Below are 26,134 nucleotides of genomic sequence, written 5' to 3' on the forward strand. Positions count from 1 at the left end.
GCAGCCTCCATCTCCTTTCTCCCTTCATCCTATGTCCTCTTGCTGCAGGAGGCAGCATGTGTTGGCTTAGCAGGAGTAGCATGCGAAGACCAGTTCTCTGTCTTCATGAACCTCTCCCTCTTCAAGTCATCCTGGTCCCTAATGAAGGAAGCAGAAAAAGAAACCTCATTTATGGGTAAACTGGAGCAAAACCACCTAAATGGAAGGACAGATATCTCCGAGGAACGTTAAAGAAATTCCTATGGACCTAACAGTAACAAACTAAGATGTAGAAGCAAGTGCCTCAAAAAACCACTTGGCCCTGGTGGTCTCTGCCATCCAGAAGGATAAGTGAATGGCAGAAGAGAAGTTTTTACAAGAATCCCCGTCGAAGAACACTGATCTACAGCCAAAATGCTTCTGAAATAAATGTAGTCAAATTTTACTAATTCTGGGTCACTGAGAATGAAAATTATGCTTAAAATTGTTGATTGGCTCTAGTTTTCAAGATATGTTATTGGATCAGTATATACGACCCTTGACTTGGGAATGGCGGAGGATAGATGAGTTATAAAGGGAAGGGATCTCAATTTAAACCAGAAATGACTAAAATACATCTTTGACTGGATCTATGAATAAATCTATGACTAGGTTTGGACAGTACTTGCTTTTTAGGCAAAACAATGAATGATGCAATCTGAAGCTGGTATTGCGTCATACATGATATGAATTGCATCATGTTATTCCTAGAAGTCATGGATGATGCAATCGTAACAAAGCTTACATCACTCTGCTGAACAAATTGCTCTATATCAGCTCTAGAAATCATAGTGTCGTGTTCTCTTATTTGTCAGTGTTCGATATTGCAAAGGGACACATTTCTGTTTAGCCAAAGTGAGCAGAGATGCCTCGTACTTGTGTGAACAGTGCAGATAACTTCTGCTATGTTTGTGGTGAAGTGACTTCTGCATCACAAAAGCACAGTATAACCACTATGGTTAAGAAAGTCTATCACCTTTATTTTGACTGCAAAATTGGAGATCAGGACAAGAGGTGGGCCCCACACATATGCTGCAACACTTGTGCAACAAATCTTCGCCAGTGGTTGAACAGGAAAAGGAAATCTATGCCTTTTGCAGTGCCAATGATTTGGAGAGAGCCAACAGATCATACCAGCAATTGTTACTTCTGCATGGTGTCTCCAGTTGGGGAAGGTGTGTCAAAGAAGAAAAAGTGGACTGTGCATTATCCAAACATTCCATCAGCTATACGCCCAGTACCCCATGGAGAAGGACTGCCGGTTCCCGATGCACCAGAATCATTCTTACTTGAGTCAGAAGAGGAAGAGGATGAAACTTCTGGTCCTGAACCATCAATGTCACAGGACCCACATTTTCTTACATCCTCCTCCTCTGAACCACACCTCATAACACAAGGTGAACTGAATGACCTTGTCAGGGATTTGGAACTACCCAAGAGTAAGGCAGAGCTGTTGGGCTCCAGACTACAGCAGTGGAATCTCCTGGCAGTTGATGTTAGGGTTTCCAGGTTCCGTGACCGTCAAAAGGATCTTGTCCCATTCTTCTTCATGGAAGGTGATCTTGTAGCCTGCAACAACATCGATGGTGTGATGGCAGCCCTCAACATCGTTCACGATCCAGATGAGTGGAGACTGTTCATTGATTCATCGAAGACGAGTCTTAAAGCTGTTTTACTGCATAATGGCAATGTTTTGCCATCAATTCCAGTTGGTCATGCAGTCCATATGAAGGAAACGTATGACGACATGAAACAATTTTTGAGGTGCATAAACTATGACTAACATCAGTGGCAGCTTTGTGGCCATTTGAAGGTTGTTGCTCTCTTGCTTGGTCTGCAGACTGGATACACAAAGTACTGCTGTTTTCTTTGCGAATGGGATAGTCGTGCAAGAGATTCCCACTACATCAAGAAAGACTGGCCACTCCGACAGTCATTGGAGCCTGGGAGGAAAAGTGTTCAGCATCCACCACTTGTTGAATCAAGGAAGATTTTCTTACCACCCTTACACATCAAGCTGGGTCTGATGAAGAACTTTGTCAAGGCCATTGACAAAACACAAGCAGCTTTCAAGTACCTCCATGGAAAATTTCCAAGGTTAAGTGAAGCTAAGATAAAGGAAGGTGTCTTTGTTGGTCCTCAGATTCGTGAACTTCTTCGAGATGATGCATTTGACCATGCACTGCGTGGCAAGGAAAAGACAGCATGGAAAGCCTTCCAGTTAGTGGCAATACATTTTCTCAGAAACAATAAGGCAGACAACTACAAGTTCTTGGTGGAAAACCTCCTCAAGGCATACAAAAGCCTTGGTTGCAACATGTCACTAAAGATACATTTTTTGCACTCTCATCTAGATTTTTTTCCACCGAACTGCGGAGCAGTGAGCGACGAGCACGGTGAGCGATTTCACCAGGACATAGCAACAATGGAGAAACGCTATCAGGGCAAATGGAGCCCATCAATGTTTGCAGACTATTGCTGGACAGTGACAAGAGATGCTCCATTTAATGAATACAAGAGATAAGCCAAGAAGTGCTGAGTAGACACTGAATAGGACTAAACTATGTACATAATAGTTTTTTGCCTTTTGTTTCATAATAAATTTTATTTATATAACCCTTTTGCTGATTTTTAAAGTGTTACATAAACAGGACAGGTGAAATATTATCATGTAACGCAACCATAAACACATGAAAAGACCTAGGTTTACAATTTGATTAAAACTCTACTATCTACACAATATACATAGACATAAAATGTAAAAACTTAAATATCTTAGAAACAGTAGCCAATCAGTTGTTTTAATTGTCATATTTGAATTCAGCACATCAAAATACATAATAAATAGCACATTTTATCTCTGAAGCAGACGACTTCTCAAAAATTGTAGACCAGTGGAATCTATGGTCTTCAGCATCCCTCCATGGCAAGGAAAAAGGCCATTTGGTTCCCTCATCAACACTCAGATACATGTTATTTCAGTGGTTAGAGGAAAGTGACTCTCAGCGAGAACACTGATTGTGACTAAGTGCAGGTTCAATGCCATATCCCCAGTAAGCAAGGGATTAACTGTCTTTTCTCCCTGTTCAGAAGTGTTCAAGTGTCCCTTTATTCCCCTTAAAACCTATAAACCAAACTAGATTCAAAACCTTTTGCTTAAACAACCCTTTCATTAACTAGGAGACAATGCAGGCAGAAGCCCAGCTGCAGAGTGGGGGCTATCCAGTTTATTGCACGGAGTGCAGCATGTATGATTACCTGCCCTGTGGGCGGGTGGCGGATGTCTGCATTCGGTGCAAGGAGCTCCTGGCCCTCAGAGACCACGTACGGACTTTGAAGGCCAGGGTAGCGGAACTGGAGGAGCTAAGGGAGGCAGAGAGGTATATTGATGAGGCTTTCCGGGACACTGTAGAATTGTCCCACCTCTGGTCAGACAGCCCCTGTGCTGTTGAGGAGGATGAAAGGCCCAGGGAAGCAGAGCAGTCAACGGGAGCAGAGGGAAACCTTCCCATAGTTGGGACCCTCCATCCAGACAGTGCTGGGGTTACCTCTCGCACTGAGGTTACCTCTCCAGGGGAGGGAACTCCAGTTGCTAGGAAAAGGCAGGTGTTTAGTAATGGGAGATTTGATCATTAGAAACGTAGATAGCTGCGTTTGTGATGATCGGGAGAACCGCATGGTGACTTGCCTGCCTGCTGCAAAGGTTGCGGATCTCTCGAGGCATCTAGACAGACTCATGTGTAGTGCTGGGGAAGAGCCGGTGGTCGTGGTACATGTAGGTACCAATGACATAGGGAAGGGTAGAAGAGATGTCCTGGAGGCCAAATTTAGGCTGCTAGGGAAGAGACTGAAATCCAGGACTTCTATGGTGGCATTCTCAGAAATGCTCCCAGTTCCACACGCAGGGCCAGGTACGCAGGCAGAGCTTCAGAGTCTCAATGCGTGGATGAGACGATGGTGTAGAGAGGAGGGGTTTACTTTCATTAGGAACTGGGGAAACTTTTGGGATAGGGGGAGCCTATACAGGAGAGAGAGGCTCCACCTAAACCAAAGTGGAACCAGACTGCTGGCACTAAACATTAAAAAGGTTGTAGAGCACTTTTTAAACTAGGAGATGGGGGAAAGCCAACTGCTGCAGAGGAACATGTGGATCGGACAGAGACTTCTCTTAGGGGAGAGTCTAATGATAGAGAATCTCCAGGTTATAGTCAGGAGCAGAGGATGGAGGAGGATAATGTAAGGGTCAGATCAGATAATAAACATTCACATAAAAAAGAATCTAACACATCAGAAAAGGGCAGACAAATAAACAGTGACAAGTTTTTAAAGTGATTGTACACAAATGCTAGAAGTCTAAATAATAAGATGGGTGAACTAGAGTGCCTCGTGATAAAGAAGGATATTGATATAATAGGCATCACAGAAACCTGGTGGACTGAGAGCAATCAATGGGACACAATCATTCCGGGGTACAAAATATATCGGAAGGACAGAACAGGTCGTGCGGGAGGGGGGAGGGGGGTGGCACTATATGTGAAAGAAAATGTAGAATCAAATGAAGTAAAAAATCTTAAGTGAATCCACATGTTCCATAGAATCTCTATGGATAGAAATTTCATGCTCTAATAAGAATACAACATTAGGGATCTATTATAGACCACCTGACCAGGACAGTGATAGTGATGATGAAATGCTAAGGGAAATTGGAGAGGCTATCAAAATTAAGAACCCAATAATAGTGGGGGATTTCAATTATCCCCATATTGACTGGGAACATTTCACTTCAGGATGAAATGCAGAGATAAAATTTCTCGATACTTTAAATGACTGCTTCATGGACCAGCTGGTACGGGAACCCACAAGGGGAGAGGTAACTCTAGATTTAGTCCTGAGTGGAGCGCAGGAGCTGGTCCAAGAGGTAACTATAACAGGACCGCTTGGAAATAGTGACCATAATATAATAGTGTTCAACATCCCTGTGGTGGGAAGAACATCTCAACAGCCCAACACTGGCATTTAATTTCAAAAAGGGGAACTATGCAAAAATGCGGGGGTAAGTTAAACAGAAGTTAAAAAGTACAGTGACTAAAGTGAAATCCCTGGAAGCTGCATGGGCACTTTTTAAAGACACCATAATAGAGGCCCAACTTCAATGTATAATCCAAATTAAGAAACACAGTAAAAGAACTAAAAAAGAGCCACTGTGGCTTAACAACCATGTAAAAGAAGCAGTGAGGGATAAAGACTTCCTTTAAAAAGTGGAAGTCAAATCCTAGTGAGGCAAATAGAAAGGAGCATAAACCCTGCCAAATTAAGTGCAAGAAGGTAATAAGAAAAGCCAAAGAGGAGTTTGAAGAACGGCTAGCCAAAAACTCCAAAGTTAATAACAAATTGTTTAAGTATATTAGAAGCAGGAAACCTGCTAAACAACCAGTGTGGCCCCTTGATGATCGAGATACAAAAGGAGCGCTTAAAGACCATAAAGTCATTGCGGAGAAACTAAATGGATTCTTTGCTTCAGTCTTCACGGCTGAAGATGTTAAGGAGATTCCCAAACCTGAGCCGGCTTTTGTAGGTGACAAATCTGAGGAGCTGTCACAGATTGAAGTGTCACTAGAGGAGGTTTTGGAATTAATTGATAAACTTAACAATAACAAATCACCAGGACCAGAGGGCATTCACCCAAGAGTTCTGAAAGAACGCAAATGTGAAGTTGCGGAACTATTAACTAAGGTTTGTAACCTGTCCTTTAAATGGGATTCTGTACCCAATGATTGGAAGTTAGCTAATGTAACGCCAATATTTAAAAAGGGCTCTAAAGGTGATCAGGGCAATTACAGACCAGTAAGTCTAACGTTGGTACCGGGCAAATTAGTCGAAACAATAGTTAAGAATAAAATTGTCAGACACACAGAAAAACATAAACTGTTGAGCAATAGTCAACATGGTTTCTGTAAAGGGAAATTGTGTCTTACTAATCTATTAGAGTTCTTTGAAGGGGTCAACAAACATGTGGACAAGGGGGATCCAGTGGACATAGTGTACTTAGATTTCCAGAAAGCCTTTGACAAGGTCCCTCACCAAAGGCTCTTATGTAAACTAAGTTGTCATGGGATAAAAGGGAAGGTCCTTTCATGGATTGAGAACTGGTTAAAAGACGGGGAACAAAGGGTAGGAATTAATGGTAAATTCTCAGAATGGGGAGGGGTAACTAGTGGTGTTCCCCAAGGGTCAGTGCTCGGACCAATCCTATTCAACTTATTTATAAATGATCTGGAGAAAGGGGTAAACAGTGAGGTGCCAAAGTTTGCAGATGATACTAAACTGCTCAAGATAGTTAAGACCAAAGCAGACTGTGATGAACTTCAAAAAGATCTCACAAAACTAAGTGATTGGGCAACAAAATGGCAAATGAAATTTAATGTGGGTAAATGTAAAGTAATGCACATTGGAAAAAATAACCCCAACTATACATACAATATGATGGGGGGTAATTTAGCTACAAGAAGTCAGGAAAAAGATCTTGGAGTCATCGTGGATAGTTCTCTGAAGATGTCCGTGCAGTGTGCAGAGGCGGTCAAAAAAGCAAACAGGATGTTGGGGATCATTAAAAAGGAGAATATATTATTGCCCTTATATAAATCGATGGTATGCCCACATCTCGAATACTGTGTACAGATGTGGTCTCCTCATCTTAAAAAAATATATACTGGCACTAGAAAAGGTTCAGAAAAGGGAAACTAAAATGATTAGGGGTTTGGAACGGGTCCCATATGAGGAGAGATTAAAGAGGCTAGGACTCTTCAGCTTGGAAAAGAGGAGACTAAGGGGGGATATGATAGAGGTATATAAAATCATGAGTGATGTGGAGAAAGTGGTTAAGGAAAAGTTATTTACTTATTCCCATAATACAAGAAGTAGGGGTCACCAAATGAAATTAATAGGCAGCAGGTTTAAAACAAATACAAGGAAGTTCTTCTTCACGCAGCGCACAGTCAACTTGTGGAACTCCTTACCTGAGGTGGTTGTGAAGGCTAGGACTATAACAGCGTTTAAAAGAGAACTGGATAAATTCATGGGGGTTAGTCCATTAATGGCTATTAGCCAGGATGGGTAAGGAATGGTGGCCCTAGCCTCTGTCAGAGGATGGTGATGGATGGCAGGAGAGAGATCACTTGATCATTGCCTGTTGGTCCACTCCCTCTGGGGCACCTGGCATTGGCCACTGTCGGTAGACAGGATACTGGGCTAGATGGACCTTTGGTCTGACCCGGTATGGCCGTTCTTATGTTATGCTCTTAAGAGAGGAGCTAAAAGGAAGGCAGCTGGAAGGCAAGGCTCCATATCCAAATTGTAAGGATTGGATTGAACCCTAGAATAGAGAAGTGATTGATTTGTTTAGTGGTTTATTTGCAGGAGAGAAACATGAGATGTTATGCTAGCTTTGCTCATAGTAACTTTTTCTTTATGGTCATAAAATTGGCTCCTGAAAATAAGATCACTACTAAAATGTCTTATCTCAAACAACCATTTTACACTGACACACACCATCCTGCTCTTTGTGCTTCCCATTCATATGCCACTGTCAATGATGCTATCCATGAGTTGTTAGAAACGCTAAATTATAAAACTGACAAGAGTTCAGAATGATCCACACGGGAGAAAACAGTAGTAACATTATCCTCCAGACCGGATGGAATGGGCAAGATGAGTGGAATGGAGACAACTAAGAGTTGGATGGAGACCTGCAAGCACACATTATTTGGAGCAGGGGCGGGCAAACTTTTGGCCTGAGGGCCACATCGGATTTCGTAAATTGTATGGAAGGCTGGTTAGGGGAGGGGGTTGTGGCCTGGCCCCCACCTCTTATCTGCCCCCCTGGTACTCCTGCCCCATTCAACCCCCCCGTTCCCTGACAGCCCCTCTGGGACCCCTGCCCCATCCACACACACCCTGCTCCCTGTCCCCTGACTGCCCCCGGCCCCTACCGCCCCATCCAACCCCTCCTCTCATTCCTGAGGCCCCCCCCCGGGACCCCTGCCCCATCCAACCACCCCTTCTCCCTGTCCCCTGACTTCCCCCTGCCGCCCCATCCAACCCCCTCCCTTCCTGACTGCCCCCCTGGGACTCCTGCTCCCATTCAACCCCGTTCCCCCCGACCACCATCCACACCACCGCTCTGAACTCCCCTGCCCTCTGTCCAATCCCTCCTTGACCCCTTACCGTGTTGCCTGAAGCACCAGTGGCTGGCAGCGCTACAGCCGCGTTGCCCAGCTGGAGCCGGGCCATGCCACCATGCAGCACAGAGCACTGGGTCAGGCGGGGCTCTGCAGCTGTGCTGCCCCAGGAGCTCACAGCCCCACCGCCCAGAGCAGCATAGCAAGCGAGTTGAGGCTGCGGGCGAGGGGGAGCCTCCCAGGGCAGGAGGTTGGGGGCTCGGCAGGACGGTCCTGCGAGCCGGATGTGGCCCGCGGGCCATAGTTCGCCCACCTCTGCTTTAGAGACAATGTTGCATGAATTTACTGATGGCTGAGTTGCAGAGCTGCTTGGACAATAGAAAAAAAATGGGGTGGGGGGAACAAAGAGGAGTTATTGAAATTTTATTTTCACACTTTTTTTCTTCCAGCTCTTCTGCGATTGTTAAATTACTAAAAGTAAAAAAGCTTTGGGGTATGCCAGGGGTCAGCAACCTTTCAGAAGTGCTGTATCGAGTCTTCATTTATTCACTCTAATTTAAGGTTTCGCGTGCCAGTAATACATTTTAATGTTTTTAGATGGTCTCTTTCTATAAGTCTATAATATATAACTAAACTATTGTTGTATGTAAAGTAAATAAGGTTTTTAAAATGTTTAAGAAGCTTCATTTAAAATTAATTAAAATGCAGAGCCCCCCGGTCTGGTGGCCAGGCCCCGGGCACTGTGAGGGCCACTGAAAATCAGCTCACGTGCTGCAGGTTGCCTATCCCTGGGCTATACTCTCAGAAAAACACATAAGCAGCTTCATTGTACTTTTATAATGATTACAGTTGAAAGATGACATGTCCAGTCAGACAGCAAGATGTAGCTGTGCTCTAATCTATATTCCAGAATTACTGGTAAAAACGATTGACAGATACTGAAAAAGCTAATTTACTTTCACCAATCAGAGAAACTGCACAAAACCATGGAGAATAGTCAGTTCTGTGTATTTTTTTATTCCCATTTACTATTAAATCTCTTCAGACTTCAGCAAACCAGTTTTATACGAACTTTGGCACAAAAGATAGAGAAAAGATTAAGCAGGTGCCTTGATGGGGATGGCTGGCTTTCTCATTGGCTATGGAACCTCAAAAGCTAGCACGTTAATTTGCAATAAGCCCAATTACTAATGAGTAAAAATTGTCACTATACTAATGGTTATTGGGTGACTTGGTGTTTTCAATACAGTTCCATGCTGACAAGTATTCATATCACAAAATGACAATTGTACCAATACTGCCGAATCTACCCTTCAACGTGAGTTCAGCCCCCCTAGCGTGAGATAGGGTTATCTCAAACTCACGAGGCTTCCTTAAAATAATAAAGGGGGGAGTTCTTTTTCTCTGCTTTCTGATGCTTTACATTTTCTAGCTTTTCTCTGCAATTGTACCCCCCAGAACTGTCCATGGCCTTAGCAAGAGTGACTGCTGGGATTCTCACGCCATCGCTTGCTGCCAGCAGCTGCGGCTTTAAGGAGAACGCTAAAAATCCCCAAACGATAAAATCCCAGGAGCTGGCAAGTTTCTTAGGAAAGGCCAAGAAAGAACAGCCCAGGAACCCGACCTAGCTTGGCGGGCCGGGAGGTAGCCCCTGGCTGCAAGTTAGCGGCGCAGAGAAGTAATAGGGGGAAATACGGTGATTTTTGAGGTGGCCTCGGACTGGTGGGGGAGGGGGCTAAGCTCGTGAAGGCTGAACCCGGGCACCACCGCCCGATCGGCAGTGCGCGCGCAGCCCCCCGCAGCTGCGCCCGAGCCTGGGGGGCGTGCCGGCTCCCACGGCACGGGCGGGCGCGGCAGTGGGGAATCGGCCACGTGACAGGAAGCCCCGGCGCCCCTTCCGGAGCTGCGCGCGCTGCTTCCCCCACCGCTTCCGGCGCCCAGGCTCCGCTTGCAGCGTCATCGTGAGGGGCCGGTTTGAATGAGACCCTGAGCGTGGGACGCGCCGGAGCCGTTACCCGCTGACTGACGCCCCCTCCCCCTTCGGGACACGCCGCCCGCCCGCCCGCCATGCCGCTTTTCTCAGGTGAGCCGGGCTCTCCCGCGCTGGCCGGCGCCGGGCCTCCCCCGTGGGCGCGCGCCTGGGGGGCAGCACGGAACAGTCTCGCTAGCCCCGGGGCGGCTCGTGGGCGGTGACCGGGCCGCGTGAGTTACCGAGCGACTGAACAGGCGCAGCGAGAGCCCCGCGTGGGGCGCTCCCGCCTTTCCCCGGTGGGTCACTCGCTTAATTGTTTAATAATGCCCCGGAGCGCCAGAAAATGCCCCTAGGGTGGACCCCGGACAGACACTTCCCCCACCCCCGGGGACCCACTTGATAGATTCACTCGGCTCAGAGTGAGCCAGTATAGACCAGCAGCGCCCCCACTTTATAGTAATCTCCTCTAACCACATTTCCCTAGTTTCCTTAAGAGAGTCTCGTGTGGGTCAGTGTCAGAAATACAAACAAATCACGTCTGCTGCATTCTGTAAACACCGCAGAGCAGGCTGGTGTTATAGCACTTTCGTGCTCATCAACTTCTCCTGGAGGTTGGGGAGAGGGACACTTCCTGTGCTTTACAAAAGCGAGCAATGTAGCAAGTGTGTGCTGTGGGGGTGTATATACAGAGAATTTAAAAACTGTTGATACTGGTTTTATCTGTTTGTCTAAACACATTGGTGTTCACCAAACAACAAATAATTCTACTCTCACTTTTCCTAACGTAGGCCCATCAGCCTGTGCTGCTTTTTTTTTTTTTTTTTTTTGAAAGCAGCACTGTATTCTAGTTCATACTAGAGAAGTTGCAATTTAGCACAATTGCATCTCATCCCACCCACTGCAGTTTCCACCAAGGAAAGTTACTGGCAAAAGCTGTAAGAGCTGGAAACTCCCACTCTCTGGTGGCTCTCTTGAGGGAGTTGTTGCTGGTGTGTGTGCATTTCACAGTTCAGTCCTCCAAGGCCTGTCAGAACATTTCAGTGCTTGGCCAATGAATTTAAAATGGCACTGTGAATTTATCTATCCCCTGCAACCTCAACTGTGGTTTGCAAATTGGGGGGCCTTGTTTGGAGTTAGTAAATATGGCATCTCAAACTCCTTTAAACAATCCATTGTTTCTATTCTGCATGGCCAAAGCATCATTACTTGACCCCCACCCCCATCCCTGATGCTTTTCAGTAGATAGCTTGACTTCTGTTTTAGTTGTTTGTATAATCTTCGCTTGAATTATTTTATTTCCTTATCAGGAGCACAGATATTGGGCACTAGTTGATGAGTTGTATGTTGGAAAGTGCTGGAAATTTCTATTACGATATCTAAAATCATGGAAAAAATTTTGTACAGTGTATTTCTATGGATATTAAGTTTTTAAAGATAGTCGTGTCTGAGATTATAAGGTTTATTGTCTTGCAGCATATTTAACATTCAGATTGGATACTCGTGCAATTGATTATTAGCCTGGTTTACATAAGAACTCTTTTTTTGTACTCCAAAGCCTTTTCTGTTTGAACAAATTGCAAAAATGATTGGAACCTGCCTCTTCAAGAATGAACACTCTGCACTACCCTGCTTAAGGCTACTTATTTGTCATGAGAAACAAATGGGAGAGGTCATGGGTTTATGGCAAAAAACAAATCACAAATGTATAGAAAAAATTCAGAAGGACAGGCAAATCATGCTCTTTTTACAGATTATTATGTCTGTGTGGAAAAAATTGTTTAAAATCACCCCCTGGTCATTTTCCCATAGTCTGCTATCCTGGACCTATATAAATAATGGAAAATCCTTTATTAAATCACAGCTGCTTTATCCTTTATTGAAAAACCCTAAGTTGCTGGTTTGACAGGGACAAACATACTGCCATAACTGATAGAAGCAAAATTGTTGCGGCTATCATGAATTTGCCTGATAGAGTGCATTTATAGAGTATGCTGTGTCTGTGTTTTCAACGAAGTAGTAATATTCTGAAATAATTTTTAGAAATATACAACAGAATTTGATATAACCCACTGGCTGAAGATTTACAGTTCCGCTGGAAAACCATGCTGTTTCTCTGCCATGGGTCAGTGATGGATTAGCCTAGCAACAGTTGCTATGCTATGCCATGAATGGATTCCAGCTCTACTGCTAAGGAGTCAATTGCCTATAATATGTAAATGACTGGAGCTGCAGGACATTCCTGTTATGTCCAACTACACTGAGCTAAAATCATTTTGTGACTGTACTGTACCAGCATTAAAGCATTTAACGGTGGTGGTGTAACTGGGGCTACAAAGTTAATGTGCCATTGAGATAAAGCAAGATAGTCTGTCTGGGTACATATTTGACATGTGCAGTGTGCAATTTCATGTAAATAACCTTTGTCACCAGAAGTATTAGTTTTGTTTTGGAAGAACATAGGGTTATCCCACACAGAATTATACTAACTGACCCATGATTGATAATAGTTTCAATCAGCATGGTCCGTAGATTGTGGTGGATTAACTTTCTAATGACTTCTTAAGGCTGGACAGAGAAATAGTTTTGCTTGGTTTTATTGTGAAACATGAATCTTGAATAATCTCTTCAAACTTGTTGGTAGCCAACCTGAAACTGAACGTATGGTGGGGGGGGGGGGGGGGGGCGCTAAGGTCTTTCTTAGGTAAAATATTATATACTCATAGTTAATTCTAGAAACTAAATAAACTCATGTGGAAGAGAATGATCCACATGTGTGATGCATTGTTTTTGCAGTGAATGTAAAATGGGGGAAAGAGAAATTTGATGGTGTAGAGCTGAATACTGATGAACCTCCAATGGTGTTCAAGGCTCAGCTTTTCGCATTGACTGGAGTTCAGCCAGACAGACAGAAAGTTGTGGTGAAGGGAGGAGCTCTAAAGGTAGAAATCACCAATAACTTCCTTGTATTTGTCTAATTCTGTTTATATTCTTACTGTTGATTAAACATTAATCAGAACATTAATGTTACAAATGTATAAATGCATGACCATGAACAGTTCAGAAAACACGTAGTATGATGTGTTGATGCTGTAGGTCAGTTGCTTGTTACTGGAAAATGTTTTTCAAAATACAGGTTGATTAAATTGTGATCAACACAAACCAGTATTTCAAAACTTTTCCCCACGCCTTTGGTTTTTCTTTGTCGCTTAAGAATTTAACAGCACTTTCTATCTGTATACCTCAGTTACGAATTTTAGCTTGTTTCTGAATTGCAGGCCAGTGAAAACAATCCAGAACAGACAGTGCATCTCTGCCATACACTTTTTATGCCAATATGACTTAATTTGGTCAATTTGCCTTATTTCCCTTCATTCTGAAACAGATATTGGAGCTGACTAGTTGTAAAACTATCAAGAGCCATCTAGAAAAGAGTACCTTGCTGTTTTTAGTTTAGATTGACACAAGATTGGAAAAAGAATAGTCTCTAGTAAAGTGTCGACACTTTGCTATAATGTGCTGTTCAGAGACAAATGACTAATGTTGGTGAAAGCATCAGTTAGCCTTTTGAGTCTTCTAAAAATACTGTAAGACAGTAACACAATCCTTTTCTTCCCTTCAAACATAGGATGATGAGTGGGGCAACATCAAAATCAAGAATGTAAGTATCATCAAAAATTCACTTGCATATTGGTAAACTGCTTAAAACTTGATCATTTTATTATAGTGATGGTCTTTTTAAGAGTCTCTCATTACTTCCATCATAAGTGGGTGATAGTCTTATGACTTTCAGGAAAAAATAGGAACGCCATAGTGAATAATGGGAGACACAATCAAAATTGTCATAGGCTTTGTTTTGTAACCACAGTGGCCTTTACATTTTCTGCTTTTAGACTAACAATTTTAGGATGTAGTTGTCTTACCTAAGCATAATTTTCAAAATCTCCACACTGGGTCTCCTAACATTTGTTCTCTGGGAATATGGTGAGAGAACCTTGTGAGCTAGGTCCTATGGGGAAATGACAATGTCTTCCTGATATGCTTTGAGATTTTTTTTTATTGCATTTTACATTGATAGCCACTACTCACTCAATTGCTCTCCTAGGAATGTTTCTCTGGTATAGGGTCTGTACTGCTTTCACGCGCCACACTGATGAGGTTTATCTGCTATTTTTCCATTCCCGGGGTAATGCAAGAGATTCTTGTGATTTTGTTTTTGTTCTTTCCCTGTAGCCTACTAGCACTTTTACTCAACACATCCATGTTATTTATCCAATATTCTGCCTGACCAGGGAAAGGCAGAGGTTGCTCCTGAGCTCTCCCTGATGGTTCTCTTCTTTCTTGCAGGAACTTGGTAGTTCCTTTCTCTTAGCTTCAGCAGCAGTCTGGTAGGGAGGGGATCTTTAATGACCAAACAGGGGAAAGTTGCTTGATTTCCCCTAGCCTGGCGGTAGCTCTCCAGCACTAGTATGCAGTATCAGCAGGGTGGTGCAGTAGATCAAAGAGCTATGGCAAAGGCACTTGCATACTATTGTGTTGAGGGCTAGACAGGTACAATTCTGGTCTTGCACTGTGTACCAGGTGCTGGTAGCCTTCCTCCAATAATCTAACCACACTTCAGGATAACTTCAAGAATTTATACTACTTGGGGTGAGTCTCTGGGTACTTACTACTAATTTTTTGATATACCCCTTTCATCACCAGCATCATACTTTCAAACACTGACCTGTTGGTCGAAGGGGAAGGAAACGTCTATGGTGTGGAGCCACCCAGGTTGTGGCAAGCTCCTTTTGCACACACTGGTCCAGGAAAGGTCATAGCACCAGTATCTTTCTCCCCTAACTGTCCACCTCTTGTTCTCTGGGCAATACTGTGGAGCATCCCCAACCCATTTTCCCCTCATATCTATGCCATATTGGCCACCCTTGATGAAATATTTCTCACTTCCTCAAATAGCTCCCCTGTCCTAAGAGGTGGCATCTCGCTCTTCCCCCTCCTCTTAGTATTCCCATCCCAAGAGAACACACAGATCCAAAACCCACAAGCCAGTCTTCATGGTAGTAAATTCAACAAGATCCCTCTCAAGCTTCCCCAAATCCTTAGCCAAAGAAGGGTGAATTTCTTCCTATTTAGAGTAGTCTGAACTTGAATAATTAGCAACTTTTGCACACATGCATGTGGAGATTCTCGTAAACTTTTTCATCCTTTCAAATCTGAACATAGTTCTGGCTCTTAACTTCTTGAGGCCCAAGATCGAAGAAAAGGAGGATAAAGTAATTTCCCTTGTACAGTACTGGAGTATGAAAGACTTTTGACTCTGAAGGGTCAAAAACGGAGGGAGTTTTCATTTAAGGGTATTCTGTGGTTCCTTAATTTTTTTAGTCATAATTGGAACCTGATGTTAGTTAAAGCTGTTTATTAGAAAGATCTTGGCTACTGACTGATATAGTGTCCAGGCCAAATGGAAATTTGCATAAAAAATACTAAGAAATTTTTCCTATTGTGCATTTTCTACATAATTACAAAGTTAGCAGTACTGTTTAGAGATTAATGGACTAAAATCTTTTTCTTAGTTTTCATGAAGGAAAGGTGATTCATAATTCAATATAAATATAATAGAATAAAGCAATAGATTCACTTCATTTTTTGTTTCATTGGTTATCTTTGTCTTTAGAAACAATAATGCAGTATCAAATAGACATTGTAAGAGAACATTTAGTTTACCTCCAATAGGAGATATCCGAAATTACTAAATTTTAGAGGTATGCAGATTTCTACCTTTCTTGCACTTGTATTTTATGGATATTCTTTAATGTGTCTGCTTATATCTGTTGTATTACAGGGGATGACCTTATTAATGATGGGCTCTGCAGAGGCACTCCCTGAGGAACCGGTAGCTCGACCCGTCTTTGTAGAAGACATGACGGAAGAGCAGTTAGCCTCAGCTGTAAGCATATTTTGTACCTCAGATTCCTGTTATCTTTTGGATAACTGCACTTTTCAGTGTATTTATAATGTTTATTTAAAAGTGGATCGTAAACTATAACTTATTTACTTATCATTTCTAGTATCTAACAAACCTGAAGGTGTTGACAATGTAATGTGACTTTGGAAGGAATGGTAAAAAGTTTGCTTTAATTTATAGCTCATTTAACTAATATCATTTGGCTTGAACCAACCTTATCATGGGGAGGCATATTGTAGAACCTCAGAGTTATGAACACCAGAGTTACGAACTGACCAGTCAACCACACACCTCATTTGGAACCAGAAGTACACAATCAGGCAGCAGCACTAGAGGAAAAATAAGCCAATACAATACTGTGTTAAATGTAAACTACTAAAAAAAAAAAAGAGAAGCATTTTTCTTTTGCACAGTAGAGTTTCAAAACTATATTAAGTCAGTTGTAAACTTTTAAAAAACAACCGTAACATTTTGTTCAGAATTATAAACAACCTCCATTCCCACGGTGTTCATAACTCTCAGGTTCTACTGTAGTGCAAACTTCCAAGATGTGGCTCAGGAAAGGCATCTGAAGCTAGACTTGTATCGTCCTTGTGTTTTTGATCCTGAGCTTCTCTTGAACAAAGACTACTAGTAGTGTCAAATTATTTGGTGGCTTTTTTTATATTTATAATAGTGCACCCTAAAAATATCCTAGTCTCCTTATGTGAACATTGGTTCCCAGTTGAAAATTTGAAACTCTTTTTTTTAAACTGTTGGAGTAGAAGGAATCTTCTTTGTGAGAGGAGGATCTGTTGGGGGAGGGAGAAGGGGGGGGCGGGAGTATAATTTAATGTTTGAAAACAAAAGTTTCCTTAGTTCGGGATGTATTTTTTTTTCTTAATAACTTGAATAGTTTTGTTTGTCCTTTATCTGAACTAGAAGCTCTTTATGGTATTTTTTTAATTAACACAAAACAGCCAACATGACTTTTGAACACAGAACTATTGTTCCACATGTACAGTAGCCAATTATAAATAGCCATATGATGATGGCTTTGTAATTTAGGACTGACATGTATTTTAATACTTACGTAAGAGCCACCTATGGTCTAAGAGGAAAATAATTGATTCTTAAATTATATATACCTATGAGACTAGAGCTATCCAGCCACTTAGTCTAACTATAAATAATAGAGGTGAACAAGGAGACATATCAATCTTGGATCAAATTTGAAGGACTTTACATGTTTTTTCTCTTACCAAATTTTATGTCCCTGAATTTTTGACATCTGAATTTCAAATATGCCTATTCTCTGTTTTTTTAACAGACACACTAACACAGATTGTGTAGCTAGATTAATGCTTTTTCCCAAAAATTTATCCAAATGCATAATTGTTTCATTTTGTACAAATCAATTTTTTCTGATATCTGGCTCACTTTTTATTAAATAAGCTTTACAAAATATCATAATGTATTTGTGCAATTATTTCTAATGGTTCCTGAAATTGTTATGGTCCAGTTATTACAGTAGTATGAACATTTTCTTTGTTTAAGAAGTTAGATCAATATTTTTAAAATGTAAACTTCAGGACCTCAGAAATTCAAAAAACTTTAACTCCTCCCTGTAAACTAGTGATAAAGCAAAAGCAATATTTTAACAATTTAACTATGGATTTCATTACTTTTCAGAGTTCTGCTGAGAACATAGACATTGTTTTAACATTGATTTGATTATATTACAACTATCATTAAAAACATGTATGCAAGATTATCAAGGCAATCAGCAAGAAAAAAGATATTTTAAAGTTTGAATTTGATTATAATTGGAACCTCTCTAAATGTCTTCCTTTTAGGAGATTTGCCCTCTAAATTTCATTCTGTTCACTATACCAAAACATAAACAAAAATAAAATGAAGCACTCTTGAATGTTTTTAAAAGCACTAAAGTGCACCAAAATGTGTAATACTTCAAACTAACAAGATGATGGAACTAAAAATAAATACTTTAATAAATCTATTGATTCAAATTTATTTTTGTAGATAAAATTTGATGTAACATGATGGTTGATCAGGTTTCTTTAATTTCAGATCTGTCCTAACAAGCTACTGTCTGAGTTACAGTATTTATACCAAAATAATTAAAAATGTCTCTTAAATCTTCAAGCACCATGTATATTTCCTTGGCAGATGGAGTTACCATGTGGTTTGACAAATCTTGGCAACACTTGTTACATGAATGCTACAGTTCAGTGTATCCGCTCTGTGCCAGAACTGAAAGAGGCCCTTAAGAGGTAGGGTTCAGTACAAAAGTATTAAGATTAAAATTGTTTTCTTTGGATTATGAAGTGTCTGTTGTGTAAAATTTGTCGTCTTAATAGAGTTAGACTAATAGAATCATTGTGTTGGTTACATCTTGGTCCTTACTGAGAAGTCAAAGCGGCTGCATATTTATAGAAGCTAAAATATTTTTAATAGAGAATTGGTTCTGTCTCCTAAAAAAGTTCACATCCAAATTCTGATCCAGTCTACTGCAAATAAGACTTCACAAAACTGTTTAGGCAGGTTGCTGAACTTTGATCATCTACTCTTCTTGGGTTTATGTATATTCTGTTTTCGTCTAAAGTATTATGATCTCTCCTAAAAACAAACAAAAAAACCCTAAAAACCTGTGTTATGCATTTAACTTAAGAAACAGTCCTGTTCCTTTGCAAAAACACTTTTCCATAACTCTGTCCACTAGTTTGTTTGCAAACTGTCCAATTACAGATTATATAGCTTGTGATGTTCAGTATGTTACATTTTGTTGGCAACACAATGAAAGATTGTTTTATAAATCCACAAGCATTTTTTTTAGTACACTTCGTACTTCCTAATTTTCCTGAGGTGTGCAAACAACCAATTTCTACACCGATTTAATTGTGAGTAATGCATGAAGGATTTTGCTACTGTGTTGAGGGTCAACAAGATAGATAAATCTATTCTTCCAGACTTACCTTTGGAGAATTCCAGTGACCGAGCCAACAGGCATACAATATGAGAGGTCTTTAACATTCAAGAATTGTGGGAATAATGGTCATTTAGGCAGGATTACTTCACTCATGTAGAATGATCAAACTCTTGACACTTCTGCACTTGAGTTGATTTCCCCAGTACTCCTGAGTGAATTCTGTGATTACCCTTCAGCTCTCTTCCCCCTCCCCGCCCCCCCACATATCCCGGGATGTGGATTCGGCGGTGAGGCTGCACTCGACCCTGAAACAGCGTGAGGGCCAGGCCTATCCCAGAAAACACCCCAGGGCCCTGCCCCTCTGTACCAGCTGTGGGCAGGCAGGCTTAGCACAGCAGGATCCAAGTATGGAAGGGCTTATTATGGAAGGGATTGAGGTGTGGGTTAAGAGGGTTCTGGGTGGGGCAGTTTGGGTGCAGGCAGGTCAGTGGGGGGTCCGGATGTGATGGGGGATGAGGTTACAGCTGCAGGGGCAATGGGACTACGCAGCGGGTCAGGTGAAGGTGGTTGGGGCTCAGTGCGGGGGGCTTAATGGTGTGGCAGGGGGGTTTGGGTGCTGGGAGAGTGGGGTTGGGGGTGGTGGTGGTCCGGATGCAGCTGGTTAGGGCTCAGTGCAGTGGAGGTCCAGGTGAATAGGGAGTGAGGCTTGCAGTATGGGTTCAAATGCGGGGGGCCCAGCAGGGGGTGGGGCTTGGTGGGGAGATGGTCTTGGTGCAGGGTTGGGGGGTTTGGATGTAGGGGGAGGAGCTTGCTGGGGGTCTAGATGCAGGGAGGGTTGGTGGGGGGGTGAGGCTCAGTGTGGATGTCTGGGTATGGGGGCTTCCAGTTGCATGGGGGTTGGATGGATGGGGGAGCAGCTCCCTGTACAGTGACCCCTCCCCATGCAGCTGAGGAGAGATGGGGGTAGGAAGTGGTGGGGGAGGGGTGCAGAGCTTCCTGCAGTTGGGGGAGGTTTCTGGGGGGTGGGTCTGACCCAGCCCCAGCTACTCCGTGCAGGGAAAGTGTGCTTCTCCCCCAGCCCAGATGGGACTGCAAGCTGATCCCATTGCAGGGTAGGAGCTACCAGATGGACCTGGGGAGGGCCAGGTGCGGGGTGGGGTTGAGACTTGGGTGGGGGAAGATTGGGAGGGGTCTGAGTCAGGGGTGGAGGGGGAGTCTGGATGCATGGGGGTTGGGTGGACTGGGGGTGGGTCTGACCAAGCACCACCTGGGGAGTCCCCAAGCCCCCTGTCCTCCCACAGTAATTTAGCTCACTATTGGCTGCCCCAGGTGCCTGAAAGGATGCGCCTGAGCTGCTGGGGAGTGGCACATGATCCCTCTTGCAGCTTCCCTTTGATTCCCTGTAGAGAGTAATTTTTCTGCGGGGAAACAAAGAAATCTGCAGGGGACATAAGTTCTGCACCCACACAGTCGTGCAGAATTCCCCCAGGAGTAACATGTACAGTAATACTAATTATCCAAATACTTATTCAAATTAATTGCCTTCCATTCTATTAAATAATCAAGATTTGACTGTTAAAGTAATGAGTCTGGTTTCAATGTTGCCTGGTATTAACTTTTGATAACAATTTCTAGGCTGTAAAATTTACACATCTAACTACACTGGAAAACTGTTCAGAAATAATCTTTGGGGGGGGGAAATCCCATAAATCTTAATTTCAGTCAGGAAATCTTTTTCACACTTAGTTTTAGTGCTGTATTTAGTATCTTAAATATTACATGGGTGAGTGTCAAGATATATCCTATAAAACTGGCAGGATGCAATAAAAGGTGGCAGTATTCTATTTGCTGGGAAACCAGCCCTAGAAAAAGACAAATTCACTGCTCTGAATGGTGTTTGCAGGACTCGCCCTCTCTCTTCTTTCTTGATGGCAGCACAAAAGGATAGTGAGGAGGGAAGTAAAGCTGAGTTAGCTCAGCTGGGCAAGCTTAGTGTTCTGGTTTCACTTCACATCAACTATCCCATTGAGGCCTCTAGGAGCGTCGTCCCCCTTTAGCTTCCTATGGTTGATATACCTCTTTCTGATGAAAGGGATACTCTCCCTGGTCCTTCCTGACATCAATTTTTGTGGAAGCCAGGTCCAAGGTTGAAATAAGAGAAGCACAGATCCCTCTTCCTATCTTGGAGGAGCCTGTTTCCTCAGAGCCCCTCCTCTACATACTAAAGTTAGGGCTCATTAGGAAGAGGAATCTGATATAGGAGTAGCAGGAGAGGCTCCCAGACTTGCCCAGCAGTGAGTGAAGCAGCAGCATCACCTGACAGAAAATATGTACCTGACCTACTCCTCCTTAAAGAAAGATCTGTTCCATCCATTACTTCCCTCTGAGTGGAGCACGGAAGAAAGGGTGCCCACCAGCTCTATAAATTGTATTCAAAATTTATTTTAAGAGCATAAGAACTACCATACTGGGTCAGACCATGGTCCATCTTGTCCAGTATCCTGTCTCCAATAGTGGCGCGTACCCAAACTTCAGGCGCAATGTACAGAACAGGGCAGTTATCAAGTGATCCATCCTTGTCTTGCTCTTCCAGCTTCTGTTAGTCAGAGGTTTAGGGTTGCCTCAACCATGGGTTTCAGTCCCTGATCATCTTGGCTAGTAGCCATTGATGGACCTACCCTCCGTGAACGTACCTAGTTCTTTTTTTAACCCAGTTATACTTTTGGCTATCACAGCATCTCATGGCAGTGATCTCCACAGGTTAGTTGTACATTGTGTGAAAAAGTACTTCCTCTTGTTTGTATTGAACCTGCTGCCTATTAATTTCATTGGGTGACCCCTATTTTTTGTATTGTGTGAAAAGATAAAGAACACTTCTGTATTCACTCTTCCTACATCATTTATGATTTTATAGACCTCTATCATATTCCCCCCCCCCCCCCCCCCTTAGTCATCTCTTTTTCTTAAAACTGAACTAATCTCTTTAGTCTCTCCTCATGGAAGTCAGGCAAATGATCAAGGGTTTGGAATTTCTCTAACTTTTTCCAGTTCTACTAAATGCTTTTTGAGATGGGGTGACCAGAACTGGACACAATATTCAAGTTGTGGGCACACCATGATTTATAGTAGCATTACGATATTTTCCATTTTGTTTTATCCTTTTCCTATAGTTCCTAACATGCTGTTAGCCTTTTCAAACGCTGCACGTTGAGCGGAAGTTTTCAGAGAACTATCCACAGTGACTCTAAATATTTTAATCTCGTAAAATGGAGGAAGTTGCATTGGATATTTCAGAAATTTCTAAGGAGTAACTCCTGCATGTGCTCCATCTTTCCTGTGCTTTTCTAAAATACATTCTTCTCCTTGGTAGAAATCAGGATTGGACACACCAGAAATGTGCCCCGTCTTGTTCCATGCTTTTGGTGCACATTCTTTCCCCTCCACCCTCACCCCTACCCCCCCAGCTGGCTGGGAACCTGCTTGGGGACATGAACTTCTTTTGTTTATTTACTCTCTTGTCCCCATTCTCTTCCCCTTGCAACACTCCATTGTTTCATAAGAGGGAGATGTGTGACAATAGCTACCAGAACTAGTGATCTCCCCATAGCTTTGATCTGCTTTAACCACTGAGTGTGGCTATTCCTCCCCACCTTGGCTCAAATCATTTTAGGAAGCAGATGTTGTTGCTTCCATGTGAAGCAGTAGAAACCTGTGGTTAGGCAAGTGTTCAGCCTTACTTTTCATGTGCTAAGCAAGGAAAGGCTCTTCCAAGAAACAGGAAGAGAAGGGGGACAGAATTAAATGGAAGAAGAGTGTATGCAAAAGTACATTCATTAAAAATTTGATTTTAATTGTATTTTTCACTTACCCTTGAGCAAAAGTGCTTTGAGGGATGCCAGCCTTTCCTTTGCTTCAGCGCAATTATAGCAGAAGTTATGGTTGGGGGGGGGGGGTCAAAGAACTAGAGGATGTATACTGCCAGGACGTAAATACTTGGATTACCTCAAGTTCAGTGAATCTCCCCAGAACCCTTTTTCAGAATGTGTTTTTTAATTTCTATCTGACCATTTTATCCACGCCCCTCTTTTGTGAATTAAAAACCTGTTGTTTGTTTTTAAAAAATTATTTTATATGATTTAGTGTAATTACATGCAAATTATCTGAATCTTTTAGGTATGCCGGTGCCTTAAGAGCTTCAGGAGAAATGGCCTCTGCTCAGTATATTACTGCAGGTCGGTATTTGGATTAGAACACTGTTTTTGCTATTATGTAACTTTACCTCTTGGCAGCTGGAGTCCAGGATTGTTATTGCGAGTCTTTAATGTGTGTTTTTTCTTTGGAGTTTATGCCTTGGTAACTCCAGAGCACTGAGGTGTTCATTTTAACTTTTACCAACGAATATACTTCTAAGGTACATACTTACCTGTATATTTTTCTGCACCTTCCAAAATCTACTCCAACAGAGTTATACTTGGAGTAGTGTGGATTACCCACATGAAACTAGGCACAATCTAGCCTAAAATGTAAATCATTATAGCCCTTATTTCTTAAGTGTGGTTTAAAGTAATTGGGACTTTAAAGCACTCTTCTCTATCATTTGAGGTGAATACTTGCCATGTAAACATTTTAGAGGACAGTTCTTTTTTTCACTTAATAGTAGGCTATAACTGTACTTCTGGAACTCACCATCCCAGTGACACTACGTTAAATGTTATTGGCCTTGCAGTACCACTGGAGTAGTATTGACTGCTATACTCAATATGCCATAATCCTTACCCTAGAGATTCAAACATCATAATAGTGTCATATATTTAATCTCCAAAGGGAAAGTAAAATTTTTTTTGGTGGTGGTGATGGTGGTCTGGGTAGCAGGAGCTCACAAAGGCCCAGTATCTCTGAGCTCTAACTAGAACTCTAGTTAGACCCTTTACATTTGAACAAGGGTACTACTTGTCCACTTTGTTTTCTTTTTTTACTCTATTTCATTGCCCCACTAAGATGCTGGGCCAGCACACTGGGATTTCTACCAGTCCATTTAAGGAAAAACAAAACAAAATAAAGAAGGAAAGGTCCAGTTTGTGGGTATGCCTGCTGATCGAATTTTGGGGTGGTAAGTTCAATGGTTACTCTATACAACCATGCCTGCCCCTTCCCCTCTCACTGCCTCTACTTTGTGTCCCTTATTATTTTCTTTTGAGGTGACAACGTTGCTTCTGAGGAGTCCAATACATTGATAAGTAAATCCTTAGTTAACTCTTTGGTGCTGGGCTGGTCAGGAGCTCCTGCATGACACACAGGCATTTTTTAATGCATGTGTCATATTGAGATAATGCCTCTTGGAGTCAGTATTTAAGAGATGTTGGATCACAGGGACAGGAAGAAACTGGCCATAAAACTTAATTCTTTTTGTTATAAAATAACATTAGCTATATCCATTGGTATAAAAACTTCATGCCTCAGTCTCCTTCCTGTAAAGCCTACATTACAGGCTGTTGTGAGCAGCAGTCGGTGTCTGTAAAGCGCTTTGTAAACTTGAAGTGCTGTATAATGGGTACATTTTTAGAAATAAGAGTAATCTATGTAGCTAGGAATGGGGGGAAAAGGATGTGTGTATTGCCACTCAACATATTCTTAATCGGCATCATCCACTACACTGCAAATAATTTTGAACTTTCTGCACTAATGTACATTCACTTGCTTTCCTGGGTGCAAAGTTTGTTTAAGTATTCTCTGAAGAATGTTAAGTGTGGAAAAATCAAGTTTAGTTTTGGTCCTATCAGCAATAAGTGACACTTGAGGCACTGTGGGTTTCAGTTCTAGAAAGTGGATCTTAACCTGAACACCTTTATGTTTTTAGGTATAGACATGTTACAAAGACATTGTGCCTCAGGAGTGTGTTAAATAGTTTTTGGTGAATGAAGCTTCTATTTTTGGGCTGTTAGTGAGGAACCAGCTTCAGACGGCATCAAAGGGCTTCAAGGCACTATGTGCCCATCTTTCATATCTGGGTCATTTATTAGGCCTGCATAATCATGTTTGCAGGCACATTTTGCCGGTGCATCTGTTGTAACTACTGTTAAACAATTTGGCCCTATGGTGAAAAGTTCTAATTTGACACTGTTAAATAAGTGTTCCCTTTCAGTATTGTTGCCTTCTTGATGTTCATTTTAACTACTAGTTTGCTGTAATATTTTTAAGTTGATTTTTTAAATTTAATTTTTTTATTTTCAAAACTCACTTGCTTTATTTTTAAGCTCTTAGAGATTTGTTTGATTCCATGGATAAAACGTCCTCCAGCATCCCACCCATCATTCTCCTGCAGTTTTTACACATGGCCTTCCCACAATTTGCAGAGAAGGGTGATCAAGGCCAATATCTCCAACAGGTAAAGACTTTCACTTCCAGTATATTATACAATGTCCAAGCAATACATTTCTGGAAAAGATGTATTTATGAAATAACTTACTCTGTCATAGAATACAGTTGCAAAGCATTAACTCAATAGAAAATTACTACTTCTAGCTGTTGAAGTCCAAATATTATTCTGTAGTCTTTTGTATCCCAAAAACTAGATTTTTTGGGGGGGGAGGGGTGTAGAAAAAATGTTGCATGAAGAGTCAAACACCAGCGCAGCAAAATGAATATTTTTGGAATGGCAACAAATTCATAGTTAATGAATTGTCAGGTTCCAAACTTATAATCAGGGGATTGATAGTTTCATAATAGTACATATCTAACATCATAAATGCCAATTACTGGTATCTAGTCAAATTTCAATATTCTGTTTTTTCATAGGATGCCAATGAATGCTGGGTACAAATGATGAGGGTACTACAGCAAAAGCTGGAAGGGATAGAAGGTGATGCTCTTATGGAGGTAATTGAAATCATCTTATACTATTCTATGATTCTGACTATAGATGAGACTGTAATACAATATTCATGACTTATTGGGTGGGTATGTCAATAAATTGGTTCAACTATTTCATTATGTTGGAGCATTACCAGGTTCTCCCTAGGCTATCTTTATAGTCTAATAAATGAAATTGCCTCATGATGTTGAGAGCCAGTGCAAGG

At 42.0% G+C, this 26,134-nt stretch overlaps 1 protein-coding gene across 1 annotated transcript in view; it reads left to right on the plus strand.

Annotated features, from left to right (window-relative positions):
• Positions 1-10,110: 10,110 nt before the first annotated feature.
• The window catches only part of USP14 (ubiquitin specific peptidase 14), a 32,271-nt gene continuing 16,247 nt past the window's right edge, over positions 10,111-26,134 (plus strand). Inside the window, exons 1-8 of the mRNA XM_054019225.1 lie at positions 10,111-10,278; positions 12,961-13,106; positions 13,793-13,825; positions 16,007-16,111; positions 18,299-18,402; positions 23,232-23,290; positions 25,313-25,443; positions 25,854-25,934. Coding sequence (XP_053875200.1) covers positions 10,263-10,278; positions 12,961-13,106; positions 13,793-13,825; positions 16,007-16,111; positions 18,299-18,402; positions 23,232-23,290; positions 25,313-25,443; positions 25,854-25,934 — 675 coding nt within the window. The 5' untranslated portion in view covers positions 10,111-10,262. The remainder of the gene's footprint in view (positions 10,279-12,960; positions 13,107-13,792; positions 13,826-16,006; positions 16,112-18,298; positions 18,403-23,231; positions 23,291-25,312; positions 25,444-25,853; positions 25,935-26,134) is intronic.

The sequence above is a fragment of the Malaclemys terrapin genome, chromosome 2 (genome assembly GCF_027887155.1).
Source record: "Malaclemys terrapin pileata isolate rMalTer1 chromosome 2, rMalTer1.hap1, whole genome shotgun sequence".
Lineage (NCBI taxonomy): Eukaryota > Metazoa > Chordata > Testudines > Emydidae > Malaclemys > Malaclemys terrapin.